Below are 23881 nucleotides of genomic sequence, written 5' to 3'. Positions count from 1 at the left end.
AACGTATAGCTCTGTGTTTATATTAAATATTTTATTTATGATGGCCGTCTTGATGATCATAAACGAGACAAAGTGAAACAAAACAATCAGAAGTTAAAAAACTCTTGAAATGTTATAATTTTATATTATAAACCAAGAGCAGATCCTAACGGATCCCTCAACGCCTCGGCGGATTCTGTCCATGAAGGTCCTGATCAGAATCAGGGTCAAAGGTTGCCGTTGGCAGAGTCACCAGAAACAAGCCAGCAGTCTGGACAGAGATCAGATGAGCTGGACTTCCTCCTCCTCTTCCTCAGCTGGAGAACAGCTGGCTCACACACACACCAGGCTGTGTGTGTGTGTGTGTGTGTGTGTGTGTGTGTGTGTGTGTGTGTGGAGGCCAGATCAGGAACAGATGATTGAGTGGAGGACGACCTCAGAGTTAAGATCCTCAGATGAAAGACGACTGACTGGAGCCAGCTGCTGGTTCTACAGCCGAGCCTAGAGAACCGGGTCAGAACCGGGTCAGTGAACACTACCTGTGGATTCTGTCTCAGCTCCTCCCAGTGAAACCATTAAAGGGTTAAGTAGAGCTCCAGTCTAATGGATTCCTGCCTGAGTCGGACAGAGAGGAGGAGGAGGATGAAGATAGTTACTGTAGTGGAAAAATTACAATAAGGTTCCACCTGCTAGTTGTATTGCTATATGTTTATTCTAAGTTCCTGTATTTTCCCACCAAGTTAAACTATTTTGGTTACATGTACAAGGTTGGACGTTGTTTTCCCAGCTGCATGGGAACCAGTCTGTTTCCAGGCTTAGGATCTTTTATCCCTTTGTATAAAACTCATGTGTTTCTCTGCCTGGCAGCTTTTCATCCAGACCTGCTTCATTACTGATTGTCTCTGTATTCTGATCAATATATGAATAAACCTGACTGAGTGATTTCACCTGAACAGTGATTGGAAATAGTATTTTTTCCACGACAGTTACCATGGTTTCCAGGTTTTGGAGTCTGGAAGAAAAAATCCTTCTTGAGGAAAAAGATCAAAAGATCAACACAAAAAAAATTATATTCTGGTTTATTATCAGATTTTACAGAAAGCAGATTCCAACACGGCAGGAAGTCTGCGCCGCATCGGCAGGAAGTCTGCGCCGCATCGGCAGGAAGTCGTCCCAAATAGCTGTTGGGTCTTTTATTTAGAAAATCTGAATTCCACCATAAACCCCTCAGATTACAACCTGTCACCCTGCCAAAATAAAAGTCTGTGATCGACTGGGTCTGCTGGCAGGAAGCGACATCATCACCAAGGGGTCAGAGGTCGTCCAGCAGCTGCTGCCTCTCAGATGACGGCTCCTCTGGACGCACAGAGAGGAAGGACAGGTTGGACAGGATAAGCTCCCCCCCTCCCAGGTGTGTGTCACCTGCTCCCAGTACTCCCAGTACAGCCGAGGCGGAGACCGATCCCAGCTCGTTGCGAGCGATGCAGCGATAGGTTCCTGAGTCTCCAGGCTCCGCCCCCTCGATCTGCAGCCAACTGGAGAGCTCGAACCTCAGAGGCCCGCCCCTGGCCTGGGGACAGAGGACGGCCGGTCTCCAAGGGAACGGGACGCTGCGGCGTTAAGAGGGGGCGGAGCCTACCTGGACAGAGATGTGGGGGTCGTCTCCTGGCAGGACGACGTCCCGGCCGTCCTTCCTCCACTCCACCAGCGCCATGGGGAACGCAAACACCTCGCACAGGAGCAGCATGATGCTGCCGCTGCCGTTCACCTGGTCCTGGGGGGCCACCTTGATCACCGGGGCTGCGGGGGACAGGAGACACTGATAGTATGACAGGAAGCGGGGGGGGTTCAAAATAAAAGTCTGTAATGAAAAAATTCTGCCGTTAAACTTCAAACTGGATCACATCTGTCAAACTGAAGGTCTGGGGGCCGAATTAAGGCCGCCGCATGTTCATATGGGGCCAGAGAGCTAAGAGATAGCATAGTTAGCTGGTAGTTAACTGGTGTCTAGTTGGTAGTTAACTGGTTTCTAGCTGGTAGTTAACTGGTTTCTAGCTGGTAGTTAACTGGGTTTTAGCTGGAAGTTAACTGGGTTTCTAGCTGGTAGTTAACTGGGTTTTAGCTGGAAGTTAACTGGTTTCTAGCTGGTAGTTAACTGGGTTTTAGCTGGAAGTTAACTGGGTTTCTAGCTGGTAGTTAACTGGGTTTTAGCTGGTAGTTAACTGGTTTCTAGCTGGTAGTTAACGGGGTTTCTAGCTGGTAGTTAACTGGGTTTTAGCTAGTAGTTAACTGGTTTCTAACTGGTAGTTAACTGGTTTCTAGCTGGAAGTTAACTGGGTTTTAGCTGGTAGTTAACGGGGTTTCTAGCTGGTAGTTAACTGGGTTTTAGCTAGTAGTTAACTGGTTTCTAACTGGTAGTTAACTGGTTTCTAGCTGGAAGTTAACTGGGTTTTAGCTGGTAGTTAACTGGTTTCTAGCTGGAAGTTAACTGGTTTCCAGCTGGTAGTGAACTGGTTTCTAGCTGGAAGTTAACTGGTTTCCAGCTGGTAGTTAACTGGTTTCTAGCTGGTAGTGAACTGGTTTCTAGCTGGTAGTGAACTGGTTTCTAGCTGGTAGTTAATTGGTTTCTAGCTGGTAGTTAACTGGTTTCTAGCTGGTAGTTAACTGGTTTCTAGCTGGTAGTGAACTGGTTTCTAGCTGGTAGTGAACTGGTTTCTAGCTGGTAGTGAACTGGTTTCTAGCTGGAAGTTAACTGGTTTCTAGCTGGAAGTTAACTGGTTTCCAGCTGGTAGTGAACTGGTTTCTAGCTGGAAGTTAACTGGTTTCCAGCTGGTAGTTAACTGGGTTTTAGCTGGAAGGTAACTGGGTTTTAGCTGGTAGTTAACTGGTTTCTAGCTGGAAGTTAACTGGTTTCCAGCTGGTAGTTAACTGGTTTCTAGCTGGAAGTTAACTGGTTTCCAGCTGGTAGTGAACTGGTTTCTAGCTGGAAGTTAACTGGGTTTTAGCTGGAAGTTAACTGGTTTCCGGCTGGTAGTGAACTAGTTTCCAGCTGGTAGTTAATTGGTTTCTAGCTGGTAGTTAACTGGGTTTTAGCTGGAAGTTAACTGGTTTCTAGCTGGTAGTTAACTGGTTTCTAGCTGGTAGTTAACTGGTTTCTAGCTGGAAGTTAACTGGTTTCCAGCTGGTAGTGAACTGGTTTCTAGCTGGAAGTTAACTGGGTTTTAGCTGGAAGTTAACTGGTTTCCGGCTGGTAGTGAACTAGTTTCCAGCTGGTAGTTAATTGGTTTCTAGCTGGTAGTTAACTGGGTTTTAGCTGGAAGTTAACTGGTTTCTAGCTGGTAGTTAACTGGTTTCTAGCTGGTAGTTAACTGGTTTCTAGCTGGAAGTTAACTGGTTTCCGGCTGGTAGTGAACTGGTTTACAGCTGGTAGTTAACTGGTTTCTAGCTGGTAGTTAATTGGTTTCTAGCTGGTAGTTAACTGGGTTTTAGCTGGAAGTTAACTGGTTTCTAGCTGGTAGTTAACTGGTTTCCAGCTGGTAGTTAACTGGGTTTTAGCTGGTAGTTAACTGGGTTTTAGCTGGTAGTGAACTGGTTTCTAGCTGGTAGTTAATTGGTTTCTAGCTGGTAGTTAACTGGTTTCTAGCTGGTAGTTAACTGGTTTCTAGCTGGTAGTGAACTGGTTTCTAGCTGGTAGTGAACTGGTTTCTAGCTGGTAGTTAACTGGTTTCTAGCTGGTAGTTAACTGGTTTCCGGCTGGTAGTGAACTGGTTTACAGCTGGTAGTTAACTGGTTTCTAGCTGGTAGTTAATTGGTTTCTAGCTGGTAGTTAACTGGGTTTTAGCTGGAAGTTAACTGGTTTCTAGCTGGTAGTTAACTGGTTTCCAGCTGGTAGTTAACTGGGTTTTAGCTGGTAGTTAACTGGGTTTTAGCTGGAAGTTAACTGGTTTCTAGCTGGTAGTGAACTGGTTTCTAGCTGGTTCTTAACTGGTTTCTAGCTGGTAGTGAACTGGTTTCTAGCTGGTAGTGAACTGGTTTCCAGCTGGTAGTTAACTGGGTTTTAGCTGGAAGTAAACTGGTTTCTAGCTGGTAGTTAACTGGTTTCTAGCTGGTAGTTAACTGGGTTTTAGCTGGAAGTTAACTGGTTTCTAGCTGGTAGTTAACTGGTTTCCAGCTGGTAGTTAACTGGGTTTTAGCTGGAAGTTAACTGGGTTTTAGATGGAAGTAAACTGGTTTCTAGCTGGTAGTTCACTGGGTTTTAGCTGGTAGTTAACTGGGTTTTAGCTGGAAGTAAACTGGTTTCTAGCTGGTAGTGAACTGGTTTCTAGCTGGTAGTTAATTGGTTTCTAGCTGGTAGTTAACTGGGTTTTAGCTGGAAGTTAACTGGTTTCTAGCTGGTAGTTAACTGGTTTCCAGCTGGTAGTTAACTGATTTCTAGCTGGTAGTTAATTGGTTTCTAGCTGGTAGTTAACTGGTTTCTAGCTGGTAGTTAATTGGTTTCTAGCTGGTAGTTAACTGGGTTTTAGCTGGAAGTTAACTGGTTTCTAGCTGGTAGTTAACTGGTTTCCAGCTGGTAGTTAACTGATTTCTAGCTGGTAGTTAATTGGTTTCTAGCTGGTAGTTAACTGGGTTTTAGCTGGAAGTTAACTGGTTTCCGGCTGGTAGTGAACTAGTTTCCAGCTGGTAGTTAATTGGTTTCTAGCTGGTAGTTAACTGGGTTTTAGCTGGAAGTTAACTGGTTTCTAGCTGGTAGTTAACTGGTTTCTAGCTGGTAGTTAACTGGGTTTTAGCTGGAAGTTAACTGGTTTCCAGCTGGTAGTTAACTGGTTTCTAGCTGGAAGTTAACTGGTTTCCAGCTGGTAGTGAACTGGTTTCTAGCTGGAAGTTAACTGGTTTCTAGCTGGAAGTTAACTGGTTTCCAGCTGGTAGTTAACTGGTTTCTAGCTGGTAGTGAACTGGATTCTAGCTGGTAGTTAACTGGTTTCCGGCTGGTAGTGAACTGGTTTACAGCTGGTAGTTAACTGGTTTCTAGCTGGTAGTTAATTGGTTTCTAGCTGGTAGTCAACTGGGTTTTAGCTGGAAGTTAACTGGTTTCTAGCTGGTAGTTAACTGGTTTCCAGCTGGTAGTGAACTGGTTTCTAGCTGGAAGTTAACTGGGTTTTAGCTGGAAGTTAACTGGGTTTTTGTCAAGGAACGGTGTGGTGAGGGTTGGTGAGGCAGATGCAGCGGACCCAGGTAAGATGAATAACGGAATTTAATGGCGAAAACACAGTCCAAAACAACAGGCAGCTCGCACAGAGACGCATCAACAAGACATTGACAAGGACCCGACGAGGAACAAGGAACACAGGTGGAGTTAAATACATGGGAGGGTAATGACAAAACGAGACACACCTGGGAACAATCAAGGGGAGACAGGACAACGAAGAGACTCAAGGACACAAAAAACTCTAACTGAACACAGAAAGCACAGATCCTGACCGTTTTAGCTGGTAGTGAACTGGTTTCTAGCTGGTAGTTAACTGGTTTCTAGCTGGTAGTGAACTGGTTTCTAGCTGGTAGTGAACTGGTTTCTAGCTGGTAGTTAACTGGTTTCCGGCTGGTAGTGAACTGGTTTACAGCTGGTAGTTAACTGGTTTCTAGCTGGTAGTTAATTGGTTTCTAGCTGGTAGTTAACTGGGTTTTAGCTGGAAGTTAACTGGTTTCTAGCTGGTAGTTAACTGGTTTCCAGCTGGTAGTTAACTGGGTTTTAGCTGGTAGTTAACTGGGTTTTAGCTGGTAGTGAACTGGTTTCTAGCTGGTAGTTAATTGGTTTCTAGCTGGTAGTTAACTGGTTTCTAGCTGGTAGTTAACTGGTTTCTAGCTGGTAGTGAACAGGTTTCTAGCTGGTAGTGAACTGGTTTCTAGCTGGTAGTGAACTGGTTTCTAGCTGGTAGTGAACTGGTTTCTAGCTGGAAGTTAACTGGTTTCTAGCTGGAAGTTAACTGGTTTCCAGCTGGTAGTGAACTGGTTTCTAGCTGGAAGTTAACTGGTTTCCAGCTGGTAGTTAACTGGGTTTTAGCTGGAAGTTAACTGGTTTCTAGCTGGTAGTGAACTGGTTTCTAGCTGGTAGTGAACTGGTTTCTAGCTGGTAGTGAACTGGTTTCTAGCTGGTAGTGAACTGGTTTCTAGCTGGTAGTGAACTGGTTTCTAGCTGGTAGTGAACTGGTTTCTAGCTGGTAGTGAACTGGTTTCTAGCTGGTTCTTAACTGGTTTCTAGCTGGTAGTGAACTGGTTTCTAGCTGGTAGTGAACTGGTTTCCAGCTGGTAGTTAACTGGGTTTTAGCTGGAAGTAAACTGGTTTCTAGCTGGTAGTTAACTGGTTTCTAGCTGGTAGTTAACTGGGTTTTAGCTGGAAGTTAACTGGTTTCTAGCTGGTAGTTAACTGGTTTCCAGCTGGTAGTTAACTGGGTTTTAGCTGGAAGTTAACTGGGTTTTAGATGGAAGTAAACTGGTTTCTAGCTGGTAGTTCACTGGGTTTTAGCTGGTAGTTAACTGGGTTTTAGCTGGAAGTAAACTGGTTTCTAGCTGGTAGTTCACTGGGTTTTAGCTGGTAGTTAACTGGGTTTTAGCTGGAAGTAAACTGGTTTCTAGCTGGTAGTGAACTGGTTTCTAGCTGGTAGTTAACCGGTTTCTAGCTGGTAGTTAATTGGTTTCTAGCTGGTAGTTAACTGGGTTTTAGCTGGAAGTTAACTGGTTTCTAGCTGGTAGTTAACTGGTTTCCAGCTGGTAGTTAACTGATTTCTAGCTGGTAGTTAATTGGTTTCTAGCGGGTAGTTAACTGGGTTTTAGCTGGAAGTTAACTGGTTTCCGGCTGGTAGTGAACTAGTTTCCAGCTGGTAGTTAATTGGTTTCTAGCTGGTAGTTAACTGGGTTTTAGCTGGAAGTTAACTGGTTTCTAGCTGGTAGTTAACTGGTTTCTAGCTGGTAGTTAACTGGTTTCTAGCTGGAAGTTAACTGGTTTCCAGCTGGTAGTGAACTGGTTTCTAGCTGGAAGTTAACTGGGTTTTAGCTGGAAGTTAACTGGGTTTTTGTCAAGGAACGGTGTGGTGAGGGTTGGTGAGGCAGACGCAGCGGACCCAGGTAAGATGAATAACGGAATTTAATGGCGAAAACACAGTCCAAAACAACAGGCAGCTCGCACAGAGACGCATCAACAAGACATTGACAAGGACCCGACGAGGAACAAGGAACACAGGTGGAGTTAAATACATGGGAGGGTAATGACAAAACGAGACACACCTGGGAACAATCAAGGGGAGACAGGACAACGAAGAGACTCAAGGACACAAAAAACTCTAACTGAACACAGAAAGCACAGATCCTGACCGTTTTAGCTGGTAGTTAACTGGTTTCTAGCTGGTAGTTAACTGGTTTCTAGCTGGTAGTGAACTGGTTTCTAGCTGGTAGTTAACTGGTTTCCGGCTGGTAGTGAACTGGTTTACAGCTGGTAGTTAACTGGTTTCTAGCTGGTAGTTAATTGGTTTCTAGCTGGTAGTTAACTGGGTTTTAGCTGGAAGTTAACTGGTTTCTAGCTGGTAGTTAACTGGTTTCCAGCTGGTAGTTAACTGGGTTTTAGCTGGTAGTTAACTGGGTTTTAGCTGGAAGTTAACTGGTTTCTAGCTGGTAGTGAACTGGTTTCTAGCTGGTTCTTAACTGGTTTCTAGCTGGTAGTGAACTGGTTTCTAGCTGGTAGTGAACTGGTTTCCAGCTGGTAGTTAACTGGGTTTTAGCTGGAAGTAAACTGGTTTCTAGCTGGTAGTTAACTGGTTTCTAGCTGGTAGTTAACTGGGTTTTAGCTGGAAGTTAACTGGTTTCTAGCTGGTAGTTAACTGGTTTCCAGCTGGTAGTTAACTGGGTTTTAGCTGGAAGTTAACTGGGTTTTAGATGGAAGTAAACTGGTTTCTAGCTGGTAGTTCACTGGGTTTTAGCTGGTAGTTAACTGGGTTTTAGCTGGAAGTAAACTGGTTTCTAGCTGGTAGTTCACTGGGTTTTAGCTGGTAGTTAACTGGGTTTTAGCTGGAAGTAAACTGGTTTCTAGCTGGTAGTGAACTGGTTTCTAGCTGGTAGTTAACTGGTTTCTAGCTGGTAGTTAATTGGTTTCTAGCTGGTAGTTAACTGGGTTTTAGCTGGAAGTTAACTGGTTTCTAGCTGGTAGTTAACTGGTTTCCAGCTGGTAGTTAACTGATTTCTAGCTGGTAGTTAATTGGTTTCTAGCTGGTAGTTAACTGGGTTTTAGCTGGAAGTTAACTGGTTTCTAGCTGGTAGTTAACTGGTTTCTAGCTGGTAGTTAACTGGGTTTTAGCTGGAAGTTAACTGGTTTCCAGCTGGTAGTTAACTGGTTTCTAGCTGGAAGTTAACTGGTTTCCAGCTGGTAGTGAACTGGTTTCTAGGTGGAAGTTAACTGGTTTCTAGCTGGAAGTTAACTGGTTTCCAGCTGGTAGTTAACTGGTTTCTAGCTGGTAGTGAACTGGTTTCTAGCTGGTAGTTAACTGGTTTCCGGCTGGTAGTGAACTGGTTTACAGCTGGTAGTTAACTGGTTTCTAGCTGGTAGTTAATTGGTTTCTAGCTGGTAGTTAACTGGGTTTTAGCTGGAAGTTAACTGGTTTCTAGCTGGTAGTTAACTGGTTTCCAGCTGGTAGTTAACTGGGTTTTAGCTGGAAGTTAACTGGGTTTTAGCTGGAAGTAAACTGGTTTCTAGCTGGTAGTTAACTGGGTTTTAGCTGGAAGTTAACTGGTTTCTAGCTGGTAGTGAACTGGTTTCTAGCTGGTTCTTAACTGGTTTCTAGCTGGTAGTTAACTGGGTTTTAGCTGGAAGTTAACTGGTTTCCAGCTGGTAGTTAACTGGTTTCTAGCTGGAAGTTAACTGGTTTCCAGCTGGTAGTGAACTGGTTTCTAGCTGGAAGTTAACTGGGTTTTAGCTGGAAGTTAACTGGGTTTTTGTCAAGGAACGGTGTGGTGAGGGTTGGTGAGGCAGATGCAGCGGACCCAGGTAAGATGAATAACGGAATTTAATGGCGAAAACACAGTCCAAAACAACAGGCAGCTCGCACAGAGACGCATCAACAAGACATTGACAAGGACCCGACGAGGAACAAGGAACACAGGTGGAGTTAAATACATGGGAGGGTAATGACAAAACGAGACACACCTGGGAACAATCAAGGGGAGACAGGACAACGAAGAGACTCAAGGACACAAAAAACTCTAACTGAACACAGAAAGCACAGATCCTGACCGTTTTAGCTGGTAGTTAACTGGTTTCTAGCTGGTAGTTAACTGGTTTCTAGCTGGTAGTTAACTGGTTTCTAGCTGGTAGTTAACTGGTTTCTAGCTGGTAGTTAACTGGTTTCTAGCTGGTAGTTAACTGGTTTCTAGCTGGTTGTGAACTGGTTTACAGCTGGTAGTTAACTGGTTTCTAGCTGGTAGTTAATTGGTTTCTAGCTGGTAGTTAACTGGGTTTTAGCTGGAAGTTAACTGGTTTCTAGCTGGTAGTGAACTGGTTTCCAGCTGGTAGTTAACTGGGTTTTAGCTGGAAGTTAACTGGGTTTTAGCTGGAAGTAAACTGGTTTCTAGCTGGTAGTTAACTGGGTTTTAGCTGGAAGTTAACTGGTTTCTAGCTGGTAGTTAACTGGTTTCTAGCTGGTAGTGAACTGGTTTCTAGCTGGTAGTGAACTGGTTTCCAGCTGGTAGTGAACTGGTTTCTAGCTGGTAGTGAACTGGTTTCCAGCTGGTAGTGAACTGGTTTCTAGCTGGTAGTGAACTGGTTTCCGGCTGGTAGTGAACTGGTTTCTAGCTGGTAGTGAACTGGGTTTTAGCTGGTAGTGAACTGCTTTCTAGCTGGTAGTGAACTGGTTTCCAGCTGGTAGTGAACTGGTTTCTAGCTGGTAGTGAACTGGTTTCCGGCTGGTAGTGAACTGGTTTCTAGCTGGTAGTGAACTGGGTTTTAGCTGGTAGTTAACTGGTTTCTAGCTGGTAGTTAACTGGTTTCTAGCTGGAAGTTAACTGGTTTCCAGCTGGTAGTGAACTGGTTTCTAGCTGGAAGTTAACTGGTTTCCAGCTGGTAGTTAACTGGGTTTTAGCTGGAAGGTAACTGGGTTTTAGCTGGTAGTTAACTGGTTTCTAGCTGGAAGTTAACTGGTTTCCAGCTGGTAGTTAACTGGTTTCTAGCTGGAAGTTAACTGGTTTCCAGCTGGTAGTTAACTGGGTTTTAGCTGGAAGTTAACTGGTTTCTAGCTGGTAGTTAACTGGTTTCCAGCTGGTAGTTAACTGGGTTTTAGCTGGAAGTTAACTGGGTTTTAGCTGGAAGTAAACTGGTTTCTAGCTGGTAGTTAACTGGGTTTTAGCTGGAAGTTAACTGATTTCTAGCTGGTAGTTAACTGGTTTCTAGCTGGTAGTGAACTGGTTTCTAGCTGGTAGTGAACTGGTTTCTAGCTGGTAGTGAACTGGTTTCCAGCTGGTAGTGAACTGGTTTCCAGCTGGTAGTGAACTGGTTTCCAGCTGGTAGTGAACTGGTTTCTAGCTGGTAGTTAACTGGTTTCTAGCTGGTAGTGAACTGGTTTCTAGCTGGTAGTGAACTGGTTTCTAGCTGGAAGTTAACTGGTTTCCAGCTGGTAGTTAACTGGTTTCTAGCTGGAAGTTAACTGGTTTCCAGCTGGTAGTTAACTGGGTTTTAGCTGGAAGTTAACTGGTTTCTAGCTGGTAGTTAACTGGTTTCCAGCTGGTAGTTAACTGGGTTTTAGCTGGAAGTTAACTGGGTTTTAGCTGGAAGTAAACTGGTTTCTAGCTGGTAGTTAACTGGGTTTTAGCTGGAAGTTAACTGGTTTCTAGCTGGTAGTTAACTGGTTTCTAGCTGGTAGTGAACTGGTTTCTAGCTGGTAGTGAACTGGTTTCTAGCTGGTAGTGAACTGGTTTCCAGCTGGTAGTGAACTGGTTTCTAGCTGGTAGTGAACTGGTTTCCGGCTGTTAGTGAACTGGTTTCTAGCTGGAAGTTAACTGGGTTTTAGCTGGTAGTTAACTGGTTTCTAGCTGGTAGTTAACTGGTTTCTAGCTGGTAGTGAACAGGTTTCTAGCTGGTAGTGAACTGGTTTCTAGCTGGTAGTGAACTGGTTTCTAGCTGGTAGTGAACTGGTTTCTAGCTGGAAGTTAACTGGTTTCTAGCTGGAAGTTAACTGGTTTCCAGCTGGTAGTGAACTGGTTTCTAGCTGGAAGTTAACTGGTTTCCAGCTGGTAGTTAACTGGGTTTTAGCTGGAAGTTAACTGGTTTCTAGCTGGTAGTGAACTGGTTTCTAGCTGGTAGTGAACTGGTTTCTAGCTGGTAGTGAACTGGTTTCTAGCTGGTAGTGAACTGGTTTCTAGCTGGTAGTGAACTGGTTTCTAGCTGGTAGTGAACTGGTTTCTAGCTGGTAGTGAACTGGTTTCTAGCTGGTTCTTAACTGGTTTCTAGCTGGTAGTGAACTGGTTTCTAGCTGGTAGTGAACTGGTTTCCAGCTGGTAGTTAACTGGGTTTTAGCTGGTAGTTAACTGGGTTTTAGCTGGAAGTTAACTGGTTTCTAGCTGGTAGTGAACTGGTTTCTAGCTGGTTCTTAACTGGTTTCTAGCTGGTAGTGAACTGGTTTCTAGCTGGTAGTGAACTGGTTTCCAGCTGGTAGTTAACTGGGTTTTAGCTGGAAGTAAACTGGTTTCTAGCTGGTAGTTAACTGGTTTCTAGCTGGTAGTTAACTGGGTTTTAGCTGGAAGTTAACTGGTTTCTAGCTGGTAGTTAACTGGTTTCCAGCTGGTAGTTAACTGGGTTTTAGCTGGAAGTTAACTGGGTTTTAGATGGAAGTAAACTGGTTTCTAGCTGGTAGTTCACTGGGTTTTAGCTGGTAGTTAACTGGGTTTTAGCTGGAAGTAAACTGGTTTCTAGCTGGTAGTTCACTGGGTTTTAGCTGGTAGTTAACTGGGTTTTAGCTGGAAGTTAACTGGGTTTTAGCTGGAAGTAAACTGGTTTCTAGCTGGTAGTTAACTGGGTTTTAGCTGGAAGTTAACTGATTTCTAGCTGGTAGTTAACTGGTTTCTAGCTGGTAGTGAACTGGTTTCTAGCTGGTAGTGAACTGGTTTCTAGCTGGTAGTGAACTGGTTTCCAGCTGGTAGTGAACTGGTTTCCAGCTGGTAGTGAACTGGTTTCCAGCTGGTAGTGAACTGGTTTCTAGCTGGTAGTTAACTGGTTTCTAGCTGGTAGTGAACTGGTTTCTAGCTGGTAGTGAACTGGTTTCTAGCTGGAAGTTAACTGGTTTCCAGCTGGTAGTTAACTGGTTTCTAGCTGGAAGTTAACTGGTTTCCAGCTGGTAGTTAACTGGGTTTTAGCTGGAAGTTAACTGGTTTCTAGCTGGTAGTTAACTGGTTTCCAGCTGGTAGTTAACTGGGTTTTAGCTGGAAGTTAACTGGGTTTTAGCTGGAAGTAAACTGGTTTCTAGCTGGTAGTTAACTGGGTTTTAGCTGGAAGTTAACTGGTTTCTAGCTGGTAGTTAACTGGTTTCTAGCTGGTAGTGAACTGGTTTCTAGCTGGTAGTGAACTGGTTTCTAGCTGGTAGTGAACTGGTTTCCAGCTGGTAGTGAACTGGTTTCTAGCTGGTAGTGAACTGGTTTCCGGCTGTTAGTGAACTGGTTTCTAGCTGGAAGTTAACTGGGTTTTAGCTGGTAGTTAACTGGTTTCTAGCTGGTAGTTAACTGGTTTCTAGCTGGTAGTGAACAGGTTTCTAGCTGGTAGTGAACTGGTTTCTAGCTGGTAGTGAACTGGTTTCTAGCTGGTAGTGAACTGGTTTCTAGCTGGAAGTTAACTGGTTTCTAGCTGGAAGTTAACTGGTTTCCAGCTGGTAGTGAACTGGTTTCTAGCTGGAAGTTAACTGGTTTCCAGCTGGTAGTTAACTGGGTTTTAGCTGGAAGTTAACTGGTTTCTAGCTGGTAGTGAACTGGTTTCTAGCTGGTAGTGAACTGGTTTCTAGCTGGTAGTGAACTGGTTTCTAGCTGGTAGTGAACTGGTTTCTAGCTGGTAGTGAACTGGTTTCTAGCTGGTAGTGAACTGGTTTCTAGCTGGTAGTGAACTGGTTTCTAGCTGGTTCTTAACTGGTTTCTAGCTGGTAGTGAACTGGTTTCTAGCTGGTAGTGAACTGGTTTCCAGCTGGTAGTTAACTGGGTTTTAGCTGGTAGTTAACTGGGTTTTAGCTGGAAGTTAACTGGTTTCTAGCTGGTAGTGAACTGGTTTCTAGCTGGTTCTTAACTGGTTTCTAGCTGGTAGTGAACTGGTTTCTAGCTGGTAGTGAACTGGTTTCCAGCTGGTAGTTAACTGGGTTTTAGCTGGAAGTAAACTGGTTTCTAGCTGGTAGTTAACTGGTTTCTAGCTGGTAGTTAACTGGGTTTTAGCTGGAAGTTAACTGGTTTCTAGCTGGTAGTTAACTGGTTTCCAGCTGGTAGTTAACTGGGTTTTAGCTGGAAGTTAACTGGGTTTTAGATGGAAGTAAACTGGTTTCTAGCTGGTAGTTCACTGGGTTTTAGCTGGTAGTTAACTGGGTTTTAGCTGGAAGTAAACTGGTTTCTAGCTGGTAGTTCACTGGGTTTTAGCTGGTAGTTAACTGGGTTTTAGCTGGAAGTAAACTGGTTTCTAGCTGGTAGTGAACTGGTTTCTAGCTGGTAGTTAACCGGTTTCTAGCTGGTAGTTAATTGGTTTCTAGCTGGTAGTTAACTGGGTTTTAGCTGGAAGTTAACTGGTTTCTAGCTGGTAGTTAACTGGTTTCCAGCTGGTAGTTAACTGATTTCTAGCTGGTAGTTAATTGGTTTCTAGCGGGTAGTTAACTGGGTTTTAGCTGGAAGTTAACTGGTTTCCGGCTGGTAGTGAACTAGTTTCCAGCTGGTAGTTAATTGGTTTCTAGCTGGTAGTTAATTGGTTTCTAGCTGGTAGTTAACTGGGTTTTAGCTGGAAGTTAACTGGTTTCTAGCTGGTAGTTAACTGGGTTTTAGCTGGAAGTAAACTGGTTTCTAGCTGGTAGTTAACTGGTTTCTAGCTGGAAGTTAACTGGTTTCCAGCTGGTAGTGAACTGGTTTCTAGCTGGAAGTTAACTGGGTTTTAGCTGGAAGTTAACTGGGTTTTTGTCAAGGAACGGTGTGGTGAGGGTTGGTGAGGCAGACGCAGCGGACCCAGGTAAGATGAATAACGGAATTTAATGGCGAAAACACAGTCCAAAACAACAGGCAGCTCGCACAGAGACGCATCAACAAGACATTGACAAGGACCCGACGAGGAACAAGGAACACAGGTGGAGTTAAATACATGGGAGGGTAATGACAAAACGAGACACACCTGGGAACAATCAAGGGGAGACAGGACAACGAAGAGACTCAAGGACACAAAAAACTCTAACTGAACACAGAAAGCACAGATCCTGACCGTTTTAGCTGGTAGTTAACTGGTTTCTAGCTGGTAGTTAACTGGTTTCTAGCTGGTAGTGAACTGGTTTCTAGCTGGTAGTTAACTGGTTTCCGGCTGGTAGTGAACTGGTTTACAGCTGGTAGTTAACTGGTTTCTAGCTGGTAGTTAATTGGTTTCTAGCTGGTAGTTAACTGGGTTTTAGCTGGAAGTTAACTGGTTTCTAGCTGGTAGTTAACTGGTTTCCAGCTGGTAGTTAACTGGGTTTTAGCTGGTAGTTAACTGGGTTTTAGCTGGAAGTTAACTGGTTTCTAGCTGGTAGTGAACTGGTTTCTAGCTGGTTCTTAACTGGTTTCTAGCTGGTAGTGAACTGGTTTCTAGCTGGTAGTGAACTGGTTTCCAGCTGGTAGTTAACTGGGTTTTAGCTGGAAGTAAACTGGTTTCTAGCTGGTAGTTAACTGGTTTCTAGCTGGTAGTTAACTGGGTTTTAGCTGGAAGTTAACTGGTTTCTAGCTGGTAGTTAACTGGTTTCCAGCTGGTAGTTAACTGGGTTTTAGCTGGAAGTTAACTGGGTTTTAGATGGAAGTAAACTGGTTTCTAGCTGGTAGTTCACTGGGTTTTAGCTGGTAGTTAACTGGGTTTTAGCTGGAAGTAAACTGGTTTCTAGCTGGTAGTTCACTGGGTTTTAGCTGGTAGTTAACTGGGTTTTAGCTGGAAGTAAACTGGTTTCTAGCTGGTAGTGAACTGGTTTCTAGCTGGTAGTTAACTGGTTTCTAGCTGGTAGTTAATTGGTTTCTAGCTGGTAGTTAACTGGGTTTTAGCTGGAAGTTAACTGGTTTCTAGCTGGTAGTTAACTGGTTTCCAGCTGGTAGTTAACTGATTTCTAGCTGGTAGTTAATTGGTTTCTAGCTGGTAGTTAACTGGGTTTTAGCTGGAAGTTAACTGGTTTCTAGCTGGTAGTTAACTGGTTTCTAGCTGGTAGTTAACTGGGTTTTAGCTGGAAGTTAACTGGTTTCCAGCTGGTAGTTAACTGGTTTCTAGCTGGAAGTTAACTGGTTTCCAGCTGGTAGTGAACTGGTTTCTAGGTGGAAGTTAACTGGTTTCTAGCTGGAAGTTAACTGGTTTCCAGCTGGTAGTTAACTGGTTTCTAGCTGGTAGTGAACTGGTTTCTAGCTGGTAGTTAACTGGTTTCCGGCTGGTAGTGAACTGGTTTACAGCTGGTAGTTAACTGGTTTCTAGCTGGTAGTTAATTGGTTTCTAGCTGGTAGTTAACTGGGTTTTAGCTGGAAGTTAACTGGTTTCTAGCTGGTAGTTAACTGGTTTCCAGCTGGTAGTTAACTGGGTTTTAGCTGGAAGTTAACTGGGTTTTAGCTGGAAGTAAACTGGTTTCTAGCTGGTAGTTAACTGGGTTTTAGCTGGAAGTTAACTGGTTTCTAGCTGGTAGTGAACTGGTTTCTAGCTGGTTCTTAACTGGTTTCTAGCTGGTAGTTAACTGGGTTTTAGCTGGAAGTTAACTGGTTTCCAGCTGGTAGTTAACTGGTTTCTAGCTGGAAGTTAACTGGTTTCCAGCTGGTAGTGAACTGGTTTCTAGCTGGAAGTTAACTGGGTTTTAGCTGGAAGTTAACTGGGTTTTTGTCAAGGAACGGTGTGGTGAGGGTTGGTGAGGCAGATGCAGCGGACCCAGGTAAGATGAATAACGGAATTTAATGGCGAAAACACAGTCCAAAACAACAGGCAGCTCGCACAGAGACGCATCAACAAGACATTGACAAGGACCCGACGAGGAACAAGGAACACAGGTGGAGTTAAATACATGGGAGGGTAATGACAAAACGAGACACACCTGGGAACAATCAAGGGGAGACAGGACAACGAAGAGACTCAAGGACACAAAAAACTCTAACTGAACACAGAAAGCACAGATCCTGACCGTTTTAGCTGGTAGTTAACTGGTTTCTAGCTGGTAGTTAACTGGTTTCTAGCTGGTAGTTAACTGGTTTCTAGCTGGTAGTTAACTGGTTTCTAGCTGGTAGTTAACTGGTTTCTAGCTGGTAGTTAACTGGTTTCTAGCTGGTAGTTAACTGGTTTCTAGCTGGTAGTGAACTGGTTTACAGCTGGTAGTTAACTGGTTTCTAGCTGGTAGTTAATTGGTTTCTAGCTGGTAGTTAACTGGGTTTTAGCTGGAAGTTAACTGGTTTCTAGCTGGTAGTGAACTGGTTTCCAGCTGGTAGTTAACTGGGTTTTAGCTGGAAGTTAACTGGGTTTTAGCTGGAAGTAAACTGGTTTCTAGCTGGTAGTTAACTGGGTTTTAGCTGGAAGTTAACTGGTTTCTAGCTGGTAGTTAACTGGTTTCTAGCTGGTAGTGAACTGGTTTCTAGCTGGTAGTGAACTGGTTTCCAGCTGGTAGTGAACTGGTTTCTAGCTGGTAGTGAACTGGTTTCCGGCTGGTAGTGAACTGGTTTCTAGCTGGTAGTGAACTGGGTTTTAGCTGGTAGTGAACTGGTTTCTAGCTGGTAGTGAACTGGTTTCTAGCTGGTAGTGAACTGGTTTCCAGCTGGTAGTGAACTGGTTTCTAGCTGGTAGTGAACTGGTTTCCGGCTGGTAGTGAACTGGTTTCTAGCTGGTAGTGAACTGGTTTCTAGCTGGTAGTGAACTGGTTTCCAGCTGGTAGTGAACTGGTTTCTAGCTGGTAGTGAACTGGTTTCCGGCTGGTAGTGAACTGGTTTCTAGCTGGTAGTGAACTGGGTTTTAGCTGGTAGTTAACTGGTTTCTAGCTGGTAGTTAACTGGTTTCTAGCTGGAAGTTAACTGGTTTCCAGCTGGTAGTGAACTGGTTTCTAGCTGGAAGTTAACTGGTTTCCAGCTGGTAGTTAACTGGGTTTTAGCTGGAAGGTAACTGGGTTTTAGCTGGTAGTTAACTGGTTTCTAGCTGGAAGTTAACTGGTTTCCAGCTGGTAGTTAACTGGTTTCTAGCTGGTAGTTAACTGGTTTCCAGCTGGTAGTTAACTGGGTTTTAGCTGGAAGTTAACTGGTTTCTAGCTGGTAGTTAACTGGTTTCCAGCTGGTAGTTAACTGGGTTTTAGCTGGAAGTTAACTGGGTTTTAGCTGGAAGTAAACTGGTTTCTAGCTGGTAGTTAACTGGGTTTTAGCTGGAAGTTAACTGATTTCTAGCTGGTAGTTAACTGGTTTCTAGCTGGTAGTGAACTGGTTTCTAGCTGGTAGTGAACTGGTTTCTAGCTGGTAGTGAACTGGTTTCCAGCTGGTAGTGAACTGGTTTCCAGCTGGTAGTGAACTGGTTTCCAGCTGGTAGTGAACTGGTTTCTAGCTGGTAGTTAACTGGTTTCTAGCTGGTAGTGAACTGGTTTCTAGCTGGTAGTGAACTGGTTTCTAGCTGGAAGTTAACTGGTTTCCAGCTGGTAGTTAACTGGTTTCTAGCTGGAAGTTAACTGGTTTCCAGCTGGTAGTTCACTGGGTTTTAGCTGGAAGTTAACTGGTTTCTAGCTGGTAGTTAACTGGTTTCCAGCTGGTAGTTAACTGGGTTTTAGCTGGAAGTTAACTGGGTTTTAGCTGGAAGTAAACTGGTTTCTAGCTGGTAGTTAACTGGGTTTTAGCTGGAAGTTAACTGGTTTCTAGCTGGTAGTTAACTGGTTTCTAGCTGGTAGTGAACTGGTTTCCAGCTGGTAGTTAACTGGTTTCTAGCTGGTAGTTAACTGGTTTCTAGCTGGAAGTTAACTGGGTTTTAGCTGGTAGTTAACTGGTTTCTAGCTGGTAGTTAACGGGGTTTCTAGCTGGTAGTTAACTGGGTTTTAGCTGGTAGTTAACTGGTTTCCAGCTGGTAGTTAACTGGTTTCTAGCTGGTAGTTAATTGGGTTTTAGCTGGAAGTTAACTGGTTTCTAGCTGGTAGTGAACTGGTTTCCAGCTGGTAGTTAACTGGTTTCTAGCTGGTAGTTAACTGGGTTTTAGCTGGAAGTTAACTGGTTTCTAGCTGGTAGTTAACTGGTTTCCAGCTGGTAGTTAACTGGTTTCTAGCTGGTAGTTAACTGGGTTTTAGCTGGAAGTTAACTGGGTTTCTAGCTGGTAGTTAACTGGGTTTTAGCTGGTAGTTAACTGGTTTCTAGCTGGTAGTTAACGGGGTTTCTAGCTGGTAGTTAACTGGGTTTTAGCTAGTAGTTAACTGGTTTCTAACTGGTAGTTAACTGGTTTCTAGCTGGAAGTTAACTGGGTTTTAGCTGGTAGTTAACTGGTTTCTAGCTGGTAGTTAACGGGGTTTCTAGCTGGTAGTTAACTGGGTTTTAGCTAGTAGTTAACTGGTTTCTAACTGGTAGTTAACTGGTTTCTAGCTGGAAGTTAACTGGGTTTTAGCTGGTAGTTAACTGGTTTCTAGCTGGAAGTTAACTGGTTTCCAGCTGGTAGTTAACTGGGTTTTAGCTGGTAGTTAACTGGGTTTTAGCTGGTAGTTAACTGGTTTCTAGCTGGTAGTTAACGGGGTTTCTAGCTGGTAGTTAACTGGGTTTTAGCTGGTAGTTAACTGGTTTCTAGCTGGTAGTTAACTGGGTTTTAGCTGGAAGGTAACTGGGTTTTAGCTGGTAGTTAACTGGTTTCCAGCTGGTAGTGAACTGGTTTCTAGCTGGTAGTTAACTGGTTTCTAGCTGGTAGTGAACTGGTTTCCAGCTGGTAGTGAACTGGTTTCTAGCTGGTAGTTAACTGGGTTTTAGCTGGTAGTTAACTGGTTGCTAGCTGGTAGTTAACTGGATTTTAGCTGGAAGTTAACTGGTTTCTAGCTGGTAGTGAACTGGTTTCTAGCTGGTAGTTAACTGGTTTCCGGCTGGAAGTTAACTGGTTTCCAGCTGGTAGTTAACTGGTTTCCAGCTGGTAGTGAACTGGTTTCCAGCTGGTAGTGAACTGGTTTCCGGCTGGTAGTTAACTGGTTTCCGGCTGGAAGTTAACTGGTTTCCAGCTGGTAGTGAACTGGTTTCCAGCTGGTAGTGAACTGGTTTCTAGCTGGTAGTGAACTGGTTTCCAGCTGGTAGTGAACTGGTTTCTAGCTGGTAGTTAACTGGTTTCTAGCTGGTAGTTAACTGGTTTCCAGCTGGTAGTGAACTGGTTTCTAGCTGGTAGTTAACTGGTTTCTAGCTGGTAGTGAACTGGTTTCCAGCTGGTAGTGAACTGGTTTCTAGCTGGTAGTGAACTGGTTTCCAGCTGGTAGTGAACTGGTTTCCAGCTGGTAGTTAACTGGTTTCTAGCTGGTAGTGAACTGGTTTCCAGCTGGTAGTTAACTGGTTTCTAGCTGGTAGTGAACTGGTTTCTAGCTGGTAGTGAACTGGTTTCTAGCTGGTAGTGAACTGGTTTCTAGCTGGTAGTTAATTGGTTTCTAGCTGGTAGTGAACTGGTTTCTAGCTGGTAGTGAACTGGTTTCTAGCTGGTAGTGAACTGTTTTCCAGCTGGTAGTGAACTGGTTTCTAGCTGGTAGTGAACTGGTTTCTAGCTGGTAGTGAACTGGTTTCCAGCTGGTAGTGAACTGGTTTCTAGCTGGTAGTTAACTGGTTTCCAGCTGGTAGTTAACTGGTTTCTAGCTGGTAGTTAACTGGTTTCTAGCTGGTAGTGAACTGGTTTCCAGCTGGTAGTGAACTGGTTTCTAGCTGGTAGTTAACTGGTTTCTAGCTGGTAGTGAACTGGTTTCCAGCTGGTAGTGAACTGGTTTCTAGCTGGTAGTGAACTGGTTTCTAGCTGGTAGTTAACTGGTTTCCAGCTGGTAGTGAACTGGTTTCCAGCTGGTAGTGAACTGGTTTCTAGCTGGTAGTGAACTGGTTTCTAGCTGGTAGTTAACTGGTTTCCAGCTGGTAGTGAACTGGTTTCCAGCTGGTAGTTAACTGGTTTCCAGCTGGTAGTTAACTGGTTTCCAGCTGGTAGTTAACTGGTTTCCAGCTGGTCGTTAGTCAGGTTGTGGTTTCAATCTCCTGGTTTTTTTCTCACAATGTTTCATAAATTATCTCGGTTTGTCAATAATTCTGAATTTTCCAGGATTTTTTTTCAAGGTTCGGTCTAAAGTTTCGGAACTATTTTCTCTGGTATCCCTCCGCCGGGCGGGCCTACCTGTCCTGCAGGGACCCGTTTCCGCGATTCGGAGCTCCGGGTCGGAGAAGGCGGCCTCTCGGAACCGACACAGGTTCAGGTATGTGGTTCCGTCGCTGCCGCACAGCGCCCCCTGCTGCTCGCACACACACATCTCCTCCTCCTCTTCATCCTCTCCTCCTCCTCCTCCCGCGGCTCGGTCCGCCTGGCACCGCAGCCCGGTACCGCACAGCCCGTAGAACCGGGCCCGGGCCCCCGGGTCGCAGGCCTGGCCCTCCAGGTTCCCGCACTCCGCGCAGCAGCCGCAGCGGTCCGGAACCAGGCCGGCCCGGCAGCCGCGAGGCTCCGGGCACAACTCCGGGTCGCACGGTCCGCAGCGCCCGAACCCGGTTCCGTTGCCGCCTCCCGGCTCCTCCAGCAGGTCCAAGTCCAGAACCGGGTCAGGGATGGAGGACCGGACCGGAGGAGCGCCCCGGCAGGAGAGCGGCTCCGGAACCAGAACCAGGACCAGCAGAACCAGCATTTCAGGTCCACTCAGAGCTGGTACCGGTTCTGACGGATGTTCTTCTCTTCAGAACTCGCAATTACATTCCAGTCAGGTCCAGCAGGAAATACCGAACCGAACTGGGAAATCTCTGGAAAAATGGGCAAACTGACCCGAACTTCCAGAAAACACAACAAAAGTTCGGAAAAAGTCCGGAAACAGAATCAACAGAACCAGGACATAAAAACGGGTCCAAACCCAAGAAAGCTGCTGATCCAAACAGTCCGGGACCGGTTCGAATCAGCCGGACCGCAGCGGGCACTCCGGGTCAGGTCTGACAGAATGCAACTCGCTGCTTCCGGTCTGACCCTTCAAAATAAAACAGAGCTGCGCGGTTTTCATCCCGATCTGCAGCGAAACCAGAAAAAAAGATTTTGATTATTGATTTTAATAATTAAACCATTTTAAATAATCATTTAATCATATTAACGCTTTAAACATTTTGATTAGTATTAAAATGTTTTACAAAGTAATTTCATGTTCTTCTGGTTCCGGTCCAGAACCTTCTCAGCTCCTGCCGGAAGAACCCCGCTGTCCCGTTCTGCTCCAGTCAGACACACAGGTGAGGAAATGAAACACACCCTCACCCAGTTTCTGGATGGAAGGCCAGCAAACAGCCAGCAGCTTTTATTTTGAAGGAGTTCTGTCCGTGTTTCCGGTCTGACTCTCAGCAGCTGGATGGTCCGAGCGGAGCAGCTGCTGAACCCATCAGCGGCTCCGCTTCCGCAGGTTCCCAAGGTTCTCCAGGAGGTTCCAGGAGATTCCAGGCTCCCTAGGTTCTCCAGGAGGTTCCAGGAGATTCCAGGCTCCCTAGGTTCTCCAGGAGGTTCCAGGAGATTCCAGGCTCCCTAGGTTCTCCAGGAGGTTCCAGGTTTGACCAGAAAGGTCATTGCTAAGGACGTATCAGAGGGGGTGACCCAATGGAAATGTAAAGACGACACCAAGAATGTAGTGGCAACTATTGACCAAGTCGTAACAATCAGACAGAAATCTGAGAGCAGAGGAGAGGCTGGTTTTACCGACCAGACAGACCTCCTAGTCTGAGTCTGACCAGAGAGAACTGGCCCACAGATCCAGAACAATTCACTGGACCAGAAGATCTGAAGGAGCTTTGTGATCGAGGAAAGAGTCAAAGATGAGTCTGACTCCCACAGAAAAAGTGGCTAAAAAATACTGAAAAACTGGAAGGAGTTTTTCAGAAATGCTACGTAGATAATTCAGGACATTGGAAACATCATCCGCCTCAGGATGGAGAAGATGGATTTGACATCCATATAAACACGGACTGTGGGAGAACCACAGTGCTGGTTCTGGTTGTGGTTCTGTTGGACCTCAGTGTCTATCATTTTACTGAACCGACTGGAGAGTCGGGTCGGACTCTCCGGTCCAGAACTCAACTGGTTTGAATCTGACATACAGAACAGGGATTTCTCTGTTTCAACTGGAAACTTCTCATCAGAGGTCAAAGGTCACATGTGGGGTACCCCAAGGTTCAATCCTAGGATCCTGATTCAATATTTATATGCTCCCACTAGCTCAGGTTATAACAGGAAATAATATTAGCTACCATAACTATGCAGGTGACACACAGCTCTACATTACGATGTCACCAGGTGACCTTTGACCCCATCCAGTCACTGAACAGATGCTTAGAACAGATAAATGTGTGGATGTGCCAAAACTTTCTCCAGCTGAACAGAAACAAAACTGAAGTTATTATTTTTGGACCTAAAGAGGAACGATCTAGAGTTATAGATTTAGAGCTATAGATCTAGAGTCACAGATCTAGAGTTATAGATCTAGAGTTATAGATCTAGAGTTATAGATCTAGAGTCAATGCACAGCTTCAGTTATTACAACTAAAACCAGCGATCAGCCCGAAACCTGGGAGTAGTGATGGACTCTGACCTGAACCTCCAGAGCCACATAAAGACAGTTACAAAGTCGGCCTTCTATCACCTGAAGAACATTTCCAGGATTAAAGGACTAATGTCTCAGCCAGATCTAGAGAAACTCATCCATGCGTTCATCTTCAGTCGCATTGATTATTGCAACAGCGTCTTCACAGGTCTGTCCAACAAATCAATCAAACAGCTGCAGCTGATCCAGAATGCTGCTGCTGGCGTTCTGACTAAAACCAGGAAGATAGAGCACATAACACCAGTTTTAAAGTCCCTCCACTGGCTCCCTGTAGCTCAAAGAATAGACTTTAAAATACTGTTGTTAGTTTACAAATCACTGAACGGCTTAGCACCACAATACATTAAAGATCTGCTGTTGTTGTATCAACCTTCCAGACCTCTCAGGTTCTGGTTCTGGTTCTGCTCTGCATCCCCAGAACCAGAACCAAACGAGGAGAAGCAGCTTTCAGCATCTATGCACCACAAATTTGGAACAAACTTCCAGAAAACTGTAAAACAGCTGAAATACTGACTTCTTTTAAATCTTTGGTGTGGTTGAGTGCCTTTAGTTAATTTAGTTGTATATATTGTTATTATTATTATTGTGTGTTTGCTTATTTATACTGTATATATTTGACTTTTTGCACGGGAGCTGCAATGGAAATTTCGTTGAATTCTGTCCAATGACAATAAATGCTATCTATCTATGAAGAAAATGGGAAAATGTTTTTAACAGAATATATTGTTTGAAAAAATAAAGATGAGAAATTTGTATTTGACAGAATTTCATAAAGAAAAGCATAAAATGAAACGTTTCCTGTGTTTTTATTCCTCCATCCACACATAAAGGAAGCCGAGCCGTTTAAACTGAAATAAATATTTATTACTGTAAACTCTTTATGCAGAATCACAGCTGAACAGGATCGACATCAAGCTCAGGAACAA

At 44.5% G+C, this 23881-nt stretch overlaps 1 protein-coding gene across 1 annotated transcript; it reads right to left on the bottom strand.

The window, feature by feature from the left end:
* Window positions 1-16: 16 nt before the first annotated feature.
* Window positions 17-22555, bottom strand: LOC116729970 (kazal-type serine protease inhibitor domain-containing protein 1). Its single transcript, XM_032578888.1, has 3 exons — window positions 20513-22555; window positions 1619-1779; window positions 17-1549 (listed from the first exon to the last, which is right to left on the bottom strand). The coding sequence occupies exons 1-3, from the start codon at window positions 21012-21014 to the stop codon at window positions 1292-1294; spliced, it is 921 nt and encodes a 306-aa protein (XP_032434779.1). The 5' UTR covers window positions 21015-22555; the 3' UTR covers window positions 17-1291.
* Window positions 22556-23881: the final 1326 nt, after the last annotated feature.

This window comes from Xiphophorus hellerii, chromosome 12, assembly GCF_003331165.1.
Source record: "Xiphophorus hellerii strain 12219 chromosome 12, Xiphophorus_hellerii-4.1, whole genome shotgun sequence".
NCBI lineage: Eukaryota > Metazoa > Chordata > Actinopteri > Cyprinodontiformes > Poeciliidae > Xiphophorus > Xiphophorus hellerii.
Note: the sequence above shows the minus strand (reverse complement) of the source record. Positions and strands in the feature narration are given on the sequence as shown.

Bases quoted from the DNA above. Each gene is read 5' to 3' on its own strand.
- LOC116729970 (XM_032578888.1), bottom strand. From the start codon at position 21,014: ATGCTGGTTCTGCTGGTCCTGGTTCTGGTTCCGGAGCCGCTCTCCTGC. The intron at 1,780-20,512 runs GTAGGCCCGCCC...TGTCCCCCGCAG, and splicing joins AACGGGTCCCTGCAGGACAG to CCCCGGTGATCAAGGTGGCC. The intron at 1,550-1,618 runs GTAGGCTCCGCC...CTCTGTCCCCAG, and splicing joins ACCCCCACATCTCTGTCCAG to GCCAGGGGCGGGCCTCTGAG.